The 16,914-nt window shown below is 35.9% G+C and overlaps 1 protein-coding gene across 1 annotated transcript in view; it reads left to right on the top strand.

Annotated features, from left to right (window-relative positions):
- The window catches only part of METAP1 (methionyl aminopeptidase 1), a 67,319-nt gene that overhangs the window by 38,553 nt on the left and 11,852 nt on the right, over nt 1-16,914 (top strand). The window contains exons 3-8 of the mRNA XM_045995074.1: nt 3,337-3,449; nt 4,525-4,585; nt 9,367-9,458; nt 10,591-10,674; nt 13,288-13,426; nt 14,920-15,051. Of these exons, the coding sequence (XP_045851030.1) occupies nt 3,337-3,449; nt 4,525-4,585; nt 9,367-9,458; nt 10,591-10,674; nt 13,288-13,426; nt 14,920-15,051 (621 nt within the window). The remainder of the gene's footprint in view (nt 1-3,336; nt 3,450-4,524; nt 4,586-9,366; nt 9,459-10,590; nt 10,675-13,287; nt 13,427-14,919; nt 15,052-16,914) is intronic.

Below are 16,914 nucleotides of genomic sequence, written 5' to 3'. Positions count from 1 at the left end.
GTTTTAGTTATCACTTTTTTTTAGTTTATCACTGATAAAATCAGTATGTTTCTTTGTCACCTTTGCCTCCAATAAAACGTAGGAGGAGCACTTTAGAAGTACCTTTTGAATTGCCAAAAGTATGATATGAAAACTCTATTTTAAAAAAAACCCAGGGGTGCCTGGGTGGCTTAGTGGGTTAAGCCTCTGCCTTCTGCCTTCGGCTCAGGTCATGATCCCAGAGTCCTGGGATTGAGCCCTGCATTGGGCTCTCTGCCCAGCAGGGAGCCTGCTTCTCCCTCTCTTCTCTGCCTGCCTCTCTGCCTACTTGTGATCTCTGTCTGTCAAATAAATAAATAAAATCTTAAAAAACAAACAAACCACAAACCTTTAAGTAATTCTTTTTATTCTACATCTCTACTGCTCCGAACCTAGTATGCTTGATTTTTGGGTTGCAGACAGAAGGTGTTACGTAATCATTCAGAACTCGTTCCACCAAGCTTTGTGAGCATGGATTATGTTAAGCCTTACCTCCAAAGTGCTGAAATTACAGGTTTGTTACAAGGATTAAATAAAGAAATCCACATCAAGTGCTTAGCATGTGTACAATGCCTAGTAAGTGCTCAACAATTGTTTAATAATTATCTCTGCTCAGAACTGTGAGCAGAAAATCCTGTCCCAGGCAAAGCTGAGATGGGTGCAGTTCTCTATCCACTGACTAGGAGGGGGCCCACCTGTGCAGGACCTTTTCAAGAGGGAGGCCTGGGTGTGCCGTGCTTTGGGTCACACCTTGTGCATACCAGTTACTCTTTGCCACTACCTGTGGCATACCTGGCTGGTCTTTTTGCATTGAAATGTTTGAAAGACAGCTACAGAGGTTTATTTACACTGTCCTGTGTTTTCAGTCTTTTGACAAAGACCAATTAGTGAATAGTTTTGTTCCTAACCCCCCAGTACAATTCATGCTTACTAGGTAGAAACTGTTAATGTGTCTAGCATTGAGGGTTAGAGCAAATTGATCCTAAAATGTAAACTAACTTACTTTTGAAGTGTCAATTTCCCTAAGTAAATTATACCTGGAGATTAGAAAAGAAATTGCCATAATTCAGTCTTAATTTATTTAGGTAGCTTTGAGTTATATTATCTGTTGGAGGTCTGCTTTTCTTTTTTTTTTTTAAAGATTTTATTTAGTTATTTGAGAGAGACAGAGAGAGAGAATGCGCACAAGCAGGGGGGAGGGCAGAGGGAGAGGCAGGCTCCCTATTGAGCAGGGAGCCGGATGTGGGACTCAATCCCAGGACGCTGAGATCATGACCCGAGCTGAAGGCAGATGCTTAATGACTGAGCTACCCAGGCATCCTTGGAGGTCTGCTTTTATCTCTTGAAAATAGACTGTGGAAGGGCCTGAACACAGATCATCAGGAAGCTTTGAAAGATTGCACATCTCTTCTGCTCCTTCCACACTCCTTGGAGTATGTCAGACCAAAAAGCCTACATCTTGTTTGCTGTTCTGTCCTAGATTTCAGGTGAAAATTAATCTTGAAGTTTATATTTCAGACAAAGCACTTGATGTAATTGATAGCTGAAGCAGGCATCCATTTGCCTGCATTTTGAACTGTTTTTTGAAATGTTTGACCCTGGGGGTAATGAATGGAGTCTGTTTTTGTCCTGGGATGTGTAACAGTTTTCCTATTGACATTCATGTCCTCCGGTGGCTTTCTTGAACTCCAGAGGGGAGAAAGATCTCAAATTCAGGAGCATGATAGAGCTTTTCTTTTCCTTTGCTCTTTTTATTCTTATTTTCTAGTCTTACTCTTTTCCATTCCTTTACTTTATATATAATATTATAATTGCATTCCACAGTAATGCAACTACTTTGCATTACTGACCTGTAAAAGTTGTAAATAATACAGTAGGTTTTAGATTGTCACAATTTTTAGTGACAATTGCAATTACTTTGCATTTCCAAAGTAATGTGACTGGACTGGCTGTATTTTTGCAGTCTTGTCCATTGTGCTTCAACCACCTTTCAATCCCAGGTTGACCATGGGCTCCGTGGAGAGGGCATTGCCCCGGGAGCCAGCATTGCTACGTGTCTCTGCTTTTGTGAGCCATACTGCCTCAGTTTCTTCCTCTGTAAAATGAGGAGTCAGTTAGTGTCGATGGTCTTTTTGTTGTTGTTAACTTTAATCACCATGCTGTACTTCACATGCCTAGAACTTACTAATCTTGTAACTGGAAGTTTATACTTTTCGACCCCCTTCACTCATTTCACCATTCCTCTTTAGCCTAACACTGTGAGTCTCTCTATTCTCCCCAATTTTGGATGTTTAGATTGTTTAAAGGGGGGAGTTTTATTTTCCTTGCAGACCTCAGAAATTTTTGTTTGAAATCTGACTTCGATTTGTTTTTTAAATTTTTTTTAAAATCTGACTTCCAAAAGCTATGATAGCTTAACGGTAAACAGGAGAAGACCAGTGTGCATTGGGAGGTGTTCAGGTTGATTTGGTGTAGGAGGGATTTGAATTCCTGCTATGTAAAAGTCTTAGGTTACTTTTATTTTACTTGGTGGATGAGAGGTGTGGTCAGGGTGCTGGCATCAAACAACATTGAGGGTCTCTTCCATATGCAAAGAAGTTAGGTGCATTAACATTATGTATTAATAGCTAACCTGGCAAGAGTGAGTATGTATGATTCTTAGTTTTTCTACTGAGTTTTCAGTAATTTTTCTATTGATTGTTCTCTCCTCTTATCTTTGACTTTCCTACTTCCTTCTATTACTCCCTTTCTGAAAAAAGGCATATGATGACTATAAAATTTTCAAAACATTCTAAAGTACTAGTCTGAAGCTATTTGTCAAGTAAGTGGGAAATTTTTGTTTTTTACTTTAAATTTGGTGTGGAACTATTTAGAATCTGTTCTTTCAGTAGGAGCAAAGAATCCATTTATAACATCTGCTCTCACTCAGTTGGGAGGTTTTGCCTAGGCCTAAGATTTTATATTTTCAAAAAATGGGCTTCCTATAAATTGACATTGTGGAGAGAATACATTTAGCATTTTCTTGGAAAAGGAGTTCTCTGAGTTATTCCTGTTTGATATTGTATGAAATCTTGGAATATGTTTAGCTTGGGTCTTTTCTCCCAAGACACTGAGATCTTTGAAGAGTCATAGGGTTGTGAACATAGCAAGACAGCAGAAGCTTTTGATGATTTAGGTTAGGGTGGAAGTTCGTTAGATTTTTATGCCTGGGCTCTGTGGCTTGGTTTCCAAACAAGTGATAGTTAAAGTATTCTTGTCCTCAGTAGCTTGACAGCTGAAGTATTTCTTTCTCTTTTTTCTTGTCTGCCTACCTCCTAGAAGATGAAAAGGCCAAGCGAGAAGTGTCTTCCTGGACTGTAGAAGGTGATATTAACACTGATCCATGGGCAGGCTATCGATATACTGGGAAACTCAGACCACATTACCCACTGGTGAGTAAATAAGGTAATAAAAATTTTACATTCCTTTTTTTTTTTTTTAAAGATTTAATTTTATTTGAGAGAGAGGGAGAAGCAGATTTCCCACTGAGCAGGGAGCCTGCTATTGCTATCAGCCTTGATCCCAAGATCCTGAGATCATGAACCGAGCCAAAGTCAGACACTCAACTGACTGAGCCACCCAGGTGCCCCAAATTTTACTTTCTTCTAAAACAATTTTCAGTTATTAATTGCAGAATCATGATCAAATTTGCATTCTAGCTCTTTAACTTTTATGATGTAGTGCTTGGAATTTAGGATAATTGACAGTCATGGACAAAGCAGAAAGAATTCTAAGGTAAAAGGCTTAAAAGCATTTTAATCTTAAAAAAATGAGGTAGAATAGGTATTTTCTGCCCCGCAGTGATAGTATATATTACTATTTTCCTAGTTTTTTTTAAAGCAGGATATATATCCACCTTAATTTAGATATAGCTTTTCTGCCACTTCCAGCCCTTCCTGTGGTTCTTGGCAGGTGGACCTCAAAAATCTTAACATAGGAATTGACTTAAGTTGACATCTGTTTGCCATCCTTAAGTATTTAAAAACTCTTTACTGATGGTTTTCTTTTTATCAAAGGAGTGTATCTTTTATTTTTAAAATTTGGAAAAATATAAAAAATATGAGAAAGTCTCTTAATTCTACCTGCAGAGGTAATGGGAGCATATTGATGTAGATGTACTTTGAGATATTATTTTATTACTGTTTTTGGTTTGCCAGTTTGTTTGGAGCAACACGGGCACGTTGCTGTTCATGTCATCTTAAATCCTAACTTGTCTGCTCTCCTCTTTTTTTAAATATCCTCAGAAAGGGAGTGGCATTAGCCACTAGGAAAGGAAAGCTTACGTCTTCATGAAATAGATATGATATTTAAGATGTCATTTAAAATTTGTTTTCCATTTATATTTATGAATGAACTTTTATCTTTAGTGTTTTTTCCCCTACTTTTCTTCTTTGTTAGTAAATTTTAATAATGAAAGTTACTTCCAGATTTGAATTGGTTTTAACTTAACCTCTTTGATGTTTTTAGATGCCAACGAGGCCAGTGCCAAGTTATATTCAAAGACCAGATTATGCTGATCACCCTTTAGGTAAATTCTCTGCTGATTCTTCATTTTTTAATTTGTGGGCTTGGTGACTACTGCAAAGGAAAGCAGGTGTTTTGTTTTGTTTTGGATTTTTTTGGGTAGAAATTTTTCAGTGCTGGATTTCCAGTAAATGTAAACATGTTTTTCTGAGACACAGTAGAACATTTGCAACAATTAAAGTTTCTTTCCTCCCTTTAGAAATCTACCCAATTCTGAAAATGTTGTTTATGTAGCTGCTAATGGGTACATTTAACATAATGTATTTTGTGTTGTTCTGTCAAATTCTAGATTAAAAAAATTGTTTTGATTTTAACATGTCCTCCTACCTTAATTATGTACTATCTATTTAGATAAAAAACAGCTTGTGGAGGCCTTGATTGAATGCCTAACTAAAGACTCGGGGCTCTAGCAGTAATAGAAATAGTAGTCAGGAAGATTGATTCTATAACCGGTACTTATTTTTTCATGACTGTGTGTCAGGCACTGTGCTAAGTTCTTTACATGTATTCCTTTCTCCATTTAATACTTTGACCACCCCTGAGTTGGGTTCCATGGTCTTCTCCATTTTATAGATATTGATAGTGAGGCACCCAGAGAAGATAATGTAATTTGCAACACAGGTTAGTGGAGCAGTCTGATTGTAGGGCCTACATACATAGCTTCAGCTGGACTGTGTGACATTACTGATATTCCATGTCTAAAATGTTGAGTATCATCCTTTTCCTGTGGTTTAATCTACTAAGCTAAGCTACCTTTGCTTTGCTTTGTTCTCTAAGAAGTGGGAGGTGTATTAACTTCTTATGAATATAATTTTATTTTTTTAAAAGATTTATTTATTGATTTATCTTAGAGATAGAGAGAGAGTGCGTACAGCAGTGGGAGGGGTAGAGGGAGAGGGAGAGAGAATCCACAAGCAGATTCCCCGGCTGAGTACGGAGTCCGTTGTGATGCTCAGGGTCAAGATCCTGAGATCTTGACCTGAGCCAAAAGCAAGAGTTGGCTGCTTAACAGACTGAGCCATCCAGGCCAGGCCTCCCATGAATATAATTTTAAAATTTAGTTAAATTCCACAATTTCAGATGAATTGAAGGACAGGACAAGTCTGGATGAAAGAGCATTGTTAAGGATGTCTAATTCCATTACTCTGTACTTACTATACTTGAGTGTAGTTTTAATTTGTGTTTAAAAAAAAAAGACAAGGTAAATTCTAATAGGATAAAATGTTACACAGCAAAAAGTAAGTCCTATTCCCCATAGGTAACCAGTGTTAACAGTTTCTTGGGGCACTTTCTAGGGATATTTTATGTGTATACACATATAAATACCCCACCCCCAGTTACACACAAAAGGAACAAACCGTATACTCCTTTTCACTTTTTGCCTTGTGATATTCTCAATACTTCTTGGAAACATTCTGTATAAACCCATATAAACCCACCTCTTTCTTTTTAATGACTGAAGTATATTCCATTATGTGGATGCGTCATGGTTGGGGAAGCCAGGCCTCTTCTAATACTTGGCTAGTTTATGTTCAGGTTTTTATTTCTTAAAATTTGACTGCAGTAACTGTTCTTATAATTACATCTTTGTGAACATATGAGAGTATTTCTGTAGGTTAATTGGCTAAAGTGAGTGAGTAGATTAAAGGATGCATGCATTTTTTAAGTTTGAGAGTTACTACAAATTTCAGAGCTTTTTGCCATTTGTTACTCCCATTAAAAACATATGGGGGTTTCTTTTCCTATATTCTCCCTTATATTGACTGTTGCCAAGTTTTATGATTTGTGCTAATTGATACTGTAATTTATATTTTTAAATTGTAAGGTTGAGCATCTTTTTATATCTTAAAGGTCATTTTTGTTTTTTTCCCTCTCAATCTGTCTATTCATATCCCTAGGCTTCCCTCCCCTTAGATTTGTAGTTTTTTCTATTCTGAGTTGTAAGTGCTCTTTGTATATTAAGAAAAATAATCCCTTGATGTATGTGCTATAAATGTTTTTTCCCAACTGAATATTTACGTTTTTGTCTTTGTAACATTACATTTATGAAAGACTTGAAAATTTTTCCGTAATAAAATTTATCAGTGTTTTCTTTCAAAGTGTCTATGGCTTAATGAACCAGAAAGACCTTTCTGGTTCAGATATTATAGAAAATATTTTTCTTGTCTTTTCTTCCACTGTTTTCGTGGTTTCATTCTTTTCGTGTATGATAAGATTTTTGATGCTTTTATCATTTATAATTAGGTGTTAAAAAGGGATGCAACTTAAATTTTCTGTCAGGAGAATATCTGGTTGTCATATCACTAGTGTTTAAGCAAATCAGTTGTCTTTTAATTGATTGTAAAATGCAATCTATATCTTTATAGTTAATTCTTACATGTCTGGGTTTGTTTTTGATTTCTGATCTGTTTCATTGACCTGTTTGTGTAATCATGTGCCATTGCCAAACTCTTTTTTTTTTTTTTTTAAGATTTTATTTATTTATTAGAGAGAGGGAGAGCACAGAGGGAGCATGAGAGGGAGAAGCAGGCTCCAGCTGAACAGAGAGCCTGATGTGGGGCTTGATCCTAGGACCCTGAGTTTATGACCTGAGCCGAGGGCATTAACTCAACCCACCAAGCCACCCAGGCACCCCACCAAACTCTTTTAATTATTATTGCTATATAATGTTTTAATACTTCATAAGCCTTTTTGTACCACCTTTCCTCTTTTTTTAGAATTTTCCTGAGATTCTTGCTTGTTTGTTTTTCCATGTGAAATTTATTTTATTTTATTACGTTTTTCCATGTGAAATTTAGAATCCATTTGTGTGGTTCCCAAAAATATCCTGTTGCCATTTTTCTTGGGATAGCATTAAATTTATAGATTAATATTGGAAGAATTCACACCTTTACAATATTGAGTATTCCTACCCAAGAGTAGGGTGTTTTTCTCCTTTGTCTCCTTCTGTGTCTTTTAGTGGTGTTTTCAATAGTTTTTTTTTTGATTGTTGTTGTTATTTATTCCTAGATACTTTATTTTGTTTAGTATCTTCTGAATAGTATCTTCTGTATTTTGTAGCAATGGTTTGTAGGGAAAGTTAATTGACTTTGATACATTTATCTGATATTCTGCCAACTTGCCGCATTCTTATTTGTAGTCATTTATCAGATATTCCCTCATTCTACGGTCACATAATCATATCTAAAAGTGGAGAGGATTTTGTTCTTTTCTTTCTAGTTTTATACTTCTTATTCTTTCTCCTGCTTAATTACATTTGTTAGTACTGTCAGAACATTGTTTTGTTTTTTTTTTTTTTTTTTAAAGATTTTATTTATTTGACAGAGAGAGATCACAAGTAGGCAGAGAGACAGGCAGAGAGAGAGGAAGTGAAGCAGGCCTCTGGCTGAGCAGAGAGCCCGATGCGGGGCTCGATCCCAGGACCCTGAGATCATGTCCTGAGCTGAAGGCAGAGGCTTTAACGCACTGAGCCACCCAGGCGCCCCAGAACATTGTTAAATAATATTCCTGACAAGTGGGCATTCCATGACGATGGTTCTTAGCTTGAGATTTGTATTTGTCATGTTAAGGTGTTAGTTGGTCATGTTATCAGAATTATCTTTGAAGATGATCGTTTATCTTTCCTCTTTTAATCTGTGGCCCTGATGAATTATATTAATAGATTTGTTACTATTGAACTATCCTTGCCTTTCCACTCTGAATCTCATTTAAATCATGCTGTATTATATGTTTTTTGGATTCTCTTTGATAAGACTTTATTTTTTTTATTTTTATTTATTTATTTTATTTATTTTTATTTTTAAAATCATTTATAAAAAACCTTAGTTTATGGTTTATTCTCTTTTGTCAAGTTTTGAAATTATTATACTGACTGTGACACTTTTTAAATGTATGAATAATTTGAATTAAGCTAGTTTTATTAGTTAAGATTCTTAGGGCGGTATTTTTCAAACTTTTTTGACTATGACCTAGGATGAGAAATGGATTTTATAACATGATTGTGTGTGTGTGTGTGTGTGTGTGTATAAATTAACAAACATTCCACAACAGCTCTTACTCCTGTTCTATATGATTTAGTCTAATATTTTCTGTTCCATGTATTTACTTAAAAAAAATGTTCGTTGCTACAGTTTGAAAAACACCAACTTAGGTTCTTATTTAAAAAAAATCAATGAGTATTATGACTCATCAGTTGTTGGTATATAATTGCTTCATTAGTTGATGATCATGACAGCAATTTGTAAATTGTATAGTACTATTTAAGTGTGAATCATTTACTGACCTTACCAGCATATTGCCTGTCAAGTGATAAGTATCCCACATTGACTGATTTCTGATCTGGGAGTTTGTTCTTTAGAATTCTTTCTTCTATTTGTTTAGCAAATTTTCTTTTCATGTTGGAAATATTTTTTAAAAATACCTGACCTGGACCCTCTAAAATAATGAGATACCATTGTGTGAAGTAATGAGGCTTGACGATTATTGTGTTGTCAGGAAGAAAACTGTGCTAATAAATACTACATCTTGGGGCGCCTGGGTGGCTCAGTGGGTTAAGCCGCTGCCTTCGGCTCAGGTCATGATCTCGGGGTCCTGGGATCGAGTCCCGCATCGGGCTCTCTGCTCAGCAGGGGCCTGCTTCCCTCTCTCTCTCTCTGCCTGCCTCTCTATCTACTTGTGATCTCTCTCTGTCAAATAAATAAAAAATTTGAAAAAAATAAAATAAAATAAAATAAATACTACATCTTTCCATTCATTTTGGCTTTTCTTACTGATTCTCTTTTTCAGGAATGTCTGAATCTGAACAGGCTCTTAAAGGTACTTCTCAAATTAAATTACTCTCATCTGAAGATATTGAAGGCATGCGACTTGTATGTAGGGTAAGAGTTACTTTTTTCCCCATGGGTAAGCTATGTTTAAGTGGACATGGAGTAATTAGACATGAAGTCAATGATTTGTTGATGTATAAAGGTAGCAGTTGTTATATTGTTAGACTTCGGCTAGGCATACTTACTTTTCCTTAAACTAGTGTTAGCATGTAATTTTGTGCAACTATTGTTTTCTACATCGATAGCTTGGATAGTCTATTTGAAAAATAATATGGCAGGTAATCTAGCTTAGTTGGCAGTCAATTTTTTGACACTTTTTTTTAAAAGAACCAGGTAATCATGATATTTTGTCATTTTATTTTCATGAGTCATCATAACAATAAGGCAAAGTTTTAGGCTTTATATAACTTTAAGTTAAAGCCTCCATTAAAGCCATGAAATAGAGTAGCCCACCCTTATCTGTAGTTTCGCTTTCCATGGTTTCAGTTATCCGTGGTCAACCACGGTCTGGAGGCAGTCGATCTTTTTTCTGATGTATTGTCAGAAGGTCATGTACCCTAGTGCTACATCACAGTGCCTGTGTCATTCACTTCATTTTATCTCATCATGACAGCATTTTATCATCTCACATCATCCCCAGAAGGGTGAGTACAGTATAGCAAGCTATTTTGAGAGGGAAATCACATTCATATAACTTTTATTAGAGTATATTGTTATAATTATTCTATTATTGTTAGTAATCTCTCATTGTCATTTATTTATAAATTAAATTTTATCATAGGTTTATATGTGTAGGAAGACATAGCATATGTTGGTTTCAGTACAGTCTGGTTTCAGGTGTCCCTAGAGATAATGGGAAGCTGCTGTAACTAGGAAGTATAAAAATGTGAGAAGATTTAACTTCCACTAGTTGATTATTGTTTAGATTCCTAGGTTCTACATTTTCACATAGACATCAGTCATGCTTACTTATTAAGCTAGTTAGCCCAATTTTATCTATATATTTATACATACACATCTGTTGATTGATGGACATAAGAAATGCAAATGGTTTTAAAAATGAAAATTCAAGATTATAATATTTAGGGTATGATTCTCTCACAAAATCTAAGGTAGTACAATGTACAGACTCCTCTTTCTGTTTCATTTCTTCTTGAATGTATTAAATATTTCTTTTTTACAGCTTGCTAGAGAAGTGTTGGACATTGCTGCTGGCATGATTAAACCCGGTGTGACTACTGAAGAAATAGATCATGCTGTACACTTAGTAAGAACTCTACTTTTGAAAATGTTTTTCACATTATTAGATGTTTTAGGCTTCTAAAAATTAAGTAAACTTAAGTTCTAAATGTCAAAAGTAATGTTTAACATAGCTAATTTGAAAGCAGATTCTTGCTTTATTTCAATATAGAAAATATTTAAGTCTTTATTCCCATTTTTAAGTATCTGTGATATTGACATCTGAAGTGAGCTTGAAATATCTTGTTTCTGAAATCTCACATTTTATAATGTTTAGTTTAGTTTTATAAAATGGTAATTTTACAAATTTATAGTGCTTTATTTTTTTAACGCTAGTGCTTCAAATAAACCATGCCACTACATTCATTAAGTATTCTGAAATAAAGAAGAATACAACTTCTGTATTGTAGTGATTAAAATGTATCTGAAATTAGATTAGTAGAAAAATGTTCCCTTTCATATCTATAATAACAAAGCAGTAAATACATCAGTGTTTGTAGTAAATATGATACAGGGTATCTTTTTTATAAAGATTGCGTATCCATCATGGAGAGACCTTAGTACATGACTAGTAATGAGTGCACACAGTATATGAGTAGATTGTTCACAAGAGAAGAACAATAATTAGTTAATAAATCACAGGGAAAACTAATTAAACCTGCTATGGTAATCAAACAAAAGCAAATCATGAAGATCTACTGAATTAGTTCAGTATTTGAAAGATGTTTATTTCCACTGCCTTTATGGAGAAGATGAAGCTGGTGCTTCTTTACATGGTGATGCTACTGTAAATTGGGACAACCTTCTTGAAAGGAAATTTGACAGTCTGTCTTGAGCCATAAAAATGTTCATAAAATTATTTATTAATTAAGAGAGAGAAAGTGCACACCCATGTGTGCAAATGGGGGAGGGACAAAGGGAGAGAGAATCCCAAGCAGCCTCCTCACCCAGCACGGAGCCCCCAGCAGCGAGGCTCCATCTCGCTGAGATGCTGAGATCAGAACATAAGTCGAAATCAAGAGTCAGATGTTTAACCGTCTGAGCCACCAGGCGCCCCAGCTTGTAAAATTTTTTATTAAGAAGAAACTACAAATTACAATTTGGGGAAATTGTTCCATATATTATAAAATATGTAATATGCAGTAATAGCACTTTGTGCACTTGTCATAGCTCAGGTGCTCTTTATATGTGTGTATGTGTGTGTGTGTGTGTGTGTGTGTGTGTATTTATTAGAGATTGAGCGTGCATACAAGCTGGGGGGAGGGGCAGAGGAAGAGGGAGAAAGCAGGCTCCCTGCTAAGCAAGGAGCCCAATCTGGGGCTTGATCCCAGGACTCTGGGATCATGACCTGAGCTGAGCAGAAGGGAGGTGCCCAGCTGACCGAGCCACCCAGGTGTTCCCAGGTGCTCTTTTACATGCTGCTTTTACTAACTTATTTAATCTCTGCAACAGCTCCATGAAGTAGATATCACTGTTGTCTCCCTTGTATAGGAAAGGAAACTGAGGAAGGGGTTAATTAACTTGTCCAATGTTAGATACAATTTGTAAGTGATGGAATTGACATTTTTCGTCAAGACAGTTTGCTGTGTGATGTATTATTTATACGGGCTGTGAGAAGTATAAGAGTATATCATTAAGTAAGGGAAAAGTGACAGGAATGTAGTTATTGGTTGTAACACTTTATGTAATTGAGGAAACTTAATTTAAATTTTCCAATAATAGTGGAATTGGCAGTAAAATTTTGGTGTATTTCACAAATCATATTATATGCAACTACTTAAAAATTACTAGTCTGAAGACTGTGTGGCAGTATGGAAAAAAAAAGCATGTATGCTATAATTCCCACTGTGGAAAAATAGCCAAGTAACATAAGATTTGTTAAGGAAAACCTAACCGTTTTCTTAGAGGTTCCTTTGTTGTTCCATAGGAATGTAGTGATTAAAATGTATCTGAAAATACTTTATCATCTCTTAATTATGTTGGTATTCCTTTTTTGGTCACAGGGATATAGGGTTGTTGTATAAGATATTATAATTACATTAAAAGTACATGTTAATATTTACTTTAGAAATTATCTTTTCATTTTAAATAATATATTTTTAATAAAAAGTAGTTAATTCTAAACTAAAGTCTTGAGATACATAACATTTGTGTTTGTAAGTATTTGTAATATGTGAATTTGCTTTTCTTTTGCAATTATTAATAAACCGATTGCATAAAGCCTGGAATATATTGTTTAAGATGACATTTACTACTATTTCTAAAATAAAATACTAAGTTCATTAGCAGAATTAGCATTAGCATCTGTACAACATATTTTTTCACATTTTTCAAATTTTGAAACCTGGCTAATTGCAGTGCCTGGATGGCTTAGTCTCTTGAATGTCTGACTCTTGATTTTGGCTCAGGTCATGATCTCAGGGTCATGAACTTGAGCCCTGCGTTGGGCTCTGTGCTTGTGGAGTCTGCTTGAGATTCTCTTCTTCTCCCTCTGCCCCTTCTCCCACTTAGCACACTCTTACTCTCTCTCTCTCTAAATAAATAAATACAATCTTAAAAAAAATCTGGTTAATTGCATATTGATTAATTTTTTTCTTTTGCTCATTCCAAATTATTTTCTCTGTATTTTAATTTATTGTAGGCATGTATTGCAAGAAACTGTTATCCTTCTCCCCTGAATTATTATAATTTCCCAAAGTCTTGTTGTACTTCAGTGAATGAAGTGATCTGCCATGGGATTCCAGACAGACGGCCCTTGCAAGAAGGTGATATTGTTAATGGTAAGAAATATGTAAGTGTGACTTTTGTCCCCATCAGTGAAATAACAACAAGGTTTTGGACATCTGATAGTGACTTCATTTTGTTGACTTTGTTCCTGTCTTGACTTACCCTTTTTTTGTATTTAAAATGTAAAAGAAATCTTAAATATTTGGAAATTTTTTTATGATTTTAAGATACTGCTTTTAAGATACTTCTAGTATATGTTTGGTACAGCATGAATATCTTTAATGCCAGTTATTGTGTGTGATTGATAAATAGGTGAAAGATGAGTGAAATGTGGAAGTAATGTTCATTCAACTGGAATATTTTCCCCTTTTCCCTTTAGTCCACTGATGATTTTGAAGAGATCAGGGCAGGTTTTCTTACAGATAAGAAGTTTCTAGTAACATCTGAAGACCCTAAGAAAATAGCTAAAATCTACAGAAGTACGGAAGCCTTCCTTGATGTAAAAAGTTCAGAATGTGGCTCTGAGGACCACTGTGTTAAGCTTTCTTGCAAGTGCAGAGGAAGGAGCTGCCAAGACATTTCCCTCTGGGGTTAAAAGACATAGCGACAAAGAAGGCATCCCTAGATGGTATTTTTAATATTGATGAACTTGATCTCTTTAGTAATCAGATATCTTCAAAGGCTTATGTATCAGATTGGGAAGCATGAGCCCAAGTGGTGAAGGCTGCTGGGGATATAGTGCCCACGATGCTGGCTGGGCGCAGTGCTAGAGACAACAGACACCTCTTACTCTGCTTATAACAGTCAGGGGGGCTGTTTATGAAATGCCATAGGTGTTGAGGGGTCTGCCCGAACTCTTTTTTTTGTACAAACCCTGTTACTTTTATTACATGCATAATGTATGTGGTTTTTCAGGAATGTATGTGTCATGCTAGCCAGCACACTATATTGTGATCTTGTAGGTTGGTTGAAAATTCGTGGTTTAAAAATACTAATTTAATATATACATTTAGTGTTTTATATACTAGTAGTCTGTCCTCTTAAATATGGGGACAACGGGAGGGATGAATATTCACAAATAAGGAAAAGGCAGATGAGTTTTGAAAAAACAAATATAGAATAGTGTAAGCTTTCTATTTATGGATGTGCTTGGAGGAGGAAAAACTCGTTGAAGATGGTAAGTGTGTTTTCTGTTTAATGTCAAAATGAAGCATAACTCTCCATTTAATGCTATTAATGTGGCTTATTGATCTTGCACGAACGTGTCCTCAGTAGGTTTCTTCTGCCACCCATGATCTAATTACTGATGCATGTATAGAAGCCCACCATCTGGCTTGTGCTGCGTGACCACTCCGTTTTCTCCACAGTGAGTTTAGTTACAGGCAGGGGGTGTCTTTCAGGAAGTCACTGTATATATTAGTGTCTGCCTGGAGAATGCAGTAATTGTCTTGCTCCTGAAACTGCTTGATGCTGCCATGTTGGAGAAGTGACTTCTATTTTGAAATAGAAACAAATGTGGCCTTTTTATTTGTCCGTTGTTTTGCAGTGGACATCACTCTTTATCGCAACGGTTATCATGGGGACTTGAATGAGACGTTTTTTGTTGGAGATGTGGATGAGGGAGCGCGGAAGCTGGTGCAGACCACGTATGAGTGCCTGATGCAAGCCATCGATGCGGGTCAGTGTCTGTGCTGGGCACCTGCTGGAGCTGCTCTGTTGATGGGCCTCACCTGGCTCTTTATTGCATTCCGTGTCCCTACCAGTTCTGCTTCTACCCTAACTTGAGTTTCTTAGGATTTTAGCAGTGATGGATTTACTGGTGATTTGGGAATCCCTTGATGAGGTGGACCAGGACCAGATGATTGCTTATCATTTTTTATCTCTTCTGTGATTTATTGGCCTTTTCTTTGGCTGATAAATGTGGAGAAATGTATATTCTTGAGTGCAGTTTTTCTTCCTTGTTAATTCTTTTATAAGTATTATGTTCTCATAAAAAAACAAGATGCTAGATTATGAGAGAAAAATGAATGATCTTCCTTTATACTTATCTCTTTCCTTTTTATGTCTTTTTAAATCTACTTTTAACATTTAGGTTTTTTCCTACTTCTAACATTTAATCTTTTTCTCCCCTGTGTATTACAGAGAGACAGACCACATATACCTGTATGTATGTTTTGTTAAGTTAAATGGAGTTATAGTATTGGTACTAGTATGTAATTTAGTATTTTCTCAATAGGATCTTTATGAATTTTCCAAATTAGCATATGTATCTGCATACATAAATCTACTCCCTTCTTTTAATGGCTCCATGTTATATTCCATAGTGTAAACATTTCTACAGCTATTCCCCTACTGGAATTTGGTGTTTTCCAGGTATCTTCCTACTGTAGTGAATAATAACTTTTTTCTTTCTTTCTTTCTTTTTTTTTTGAATATATTTCTCTAGGCTTTTGTTCAGGCTGTCTTTTTCCATACAAACAGCTCATACGGATATTTTTGTTGTTGTTGTTTATACTTTCTTAGGAGGAGAGAGAAGGAATGGCTTGTTGGGAATACTAGCAGACTGTTACTAAAAGGACAGTTTGCGTGCAAACAGCATTTTCATTTGAAACCCACAACATTTTAGCTGTATTGTTTAGTATATTATCTGTACCACCCCTCACCCCCCTCCACCCCTTGCACAATAAACCTGATACATCATCAACAAAGTATTGGACATGACCAGGTTTTTTGGCAAACACATAGTTATCTCTAATGACATAAATTTGTTATTGTTTTGAGTCTATTTTAACTCATGGGAGATGATGAGATTTTTATTAATAAATTTGGAGGAATGAGAAATGAAAACGTGATATTCTCAGGTGTCTGTGTATGAGAGTGTATGAGATTTCTTTTTACTTATTCATTGTGGATTATTTAAAAACTAATATTCTTTAGTGTTTAGTTTCTCTTTTGTGGAAGTTGGAGTTTAAAATAACTTTTAAGGTTTCTGCCAGATTATGTCTTCAATGTTTATGTCCTTTTTGCTTTTCTGTGAGTTGATTTAAGTAACCGGACAGTAAAAGTGTTGCTTTATGAACACTTGGGAATGAAACTTGCCAAGAAACTATCAGAAACCGAGGCCTTCATAACAGTAGCCAGGAAGGAACAAAAGTTGCCTGATCTCTGGAGAGTGCTATTAATACCATGTGTATCATTCTTGCCCCCTATTTTCTGTTAACTTGGCAGCTGAGTGTGATACGGCACAGTAGAGAGCTTCACTCGTGTTGACATACTCCTTCTAGGATAGGGCTTCTCAGCCTCTCCGTTACTGGTATTTGGGGTCTGAGAGTTCTTTGTTGTGGGGCCTGTCCTGTGCATCATAGGATGCTTAGCCACATTTCTGGTCTTTACCTGCCGGACGCTAGTTGCACGGCCGCTCCTACTTGTGACAGCCAGAAACGTCTCTGGATTTTAATGAGGTGCATCCTTGGCGTGAGAACTGCCTCAGGTTTGAGAACTAGGGAGGAATCTCTTCTCTTTTACTTGCTCATTATTTTTG

The sequence above is a fragment of the Meles meles genome, chromosome 2 (assembly GCF_922984935.1).
Source record: "Meles meles chromosome 2, mMelMel3.1 paternal haplotype, whole genome shotgun sequence".
Lineage (NCBI taxonomy): Eukaryota > Metazoa > Chordata > Mammalia > Carnivora > Mustelidae > Meles > Meles meles.
The sequence above is the reverse complement of the archived record's forward strand: the minus strand, read 5'-3'. Positions and strand labels throughout refer to the sequence as shown.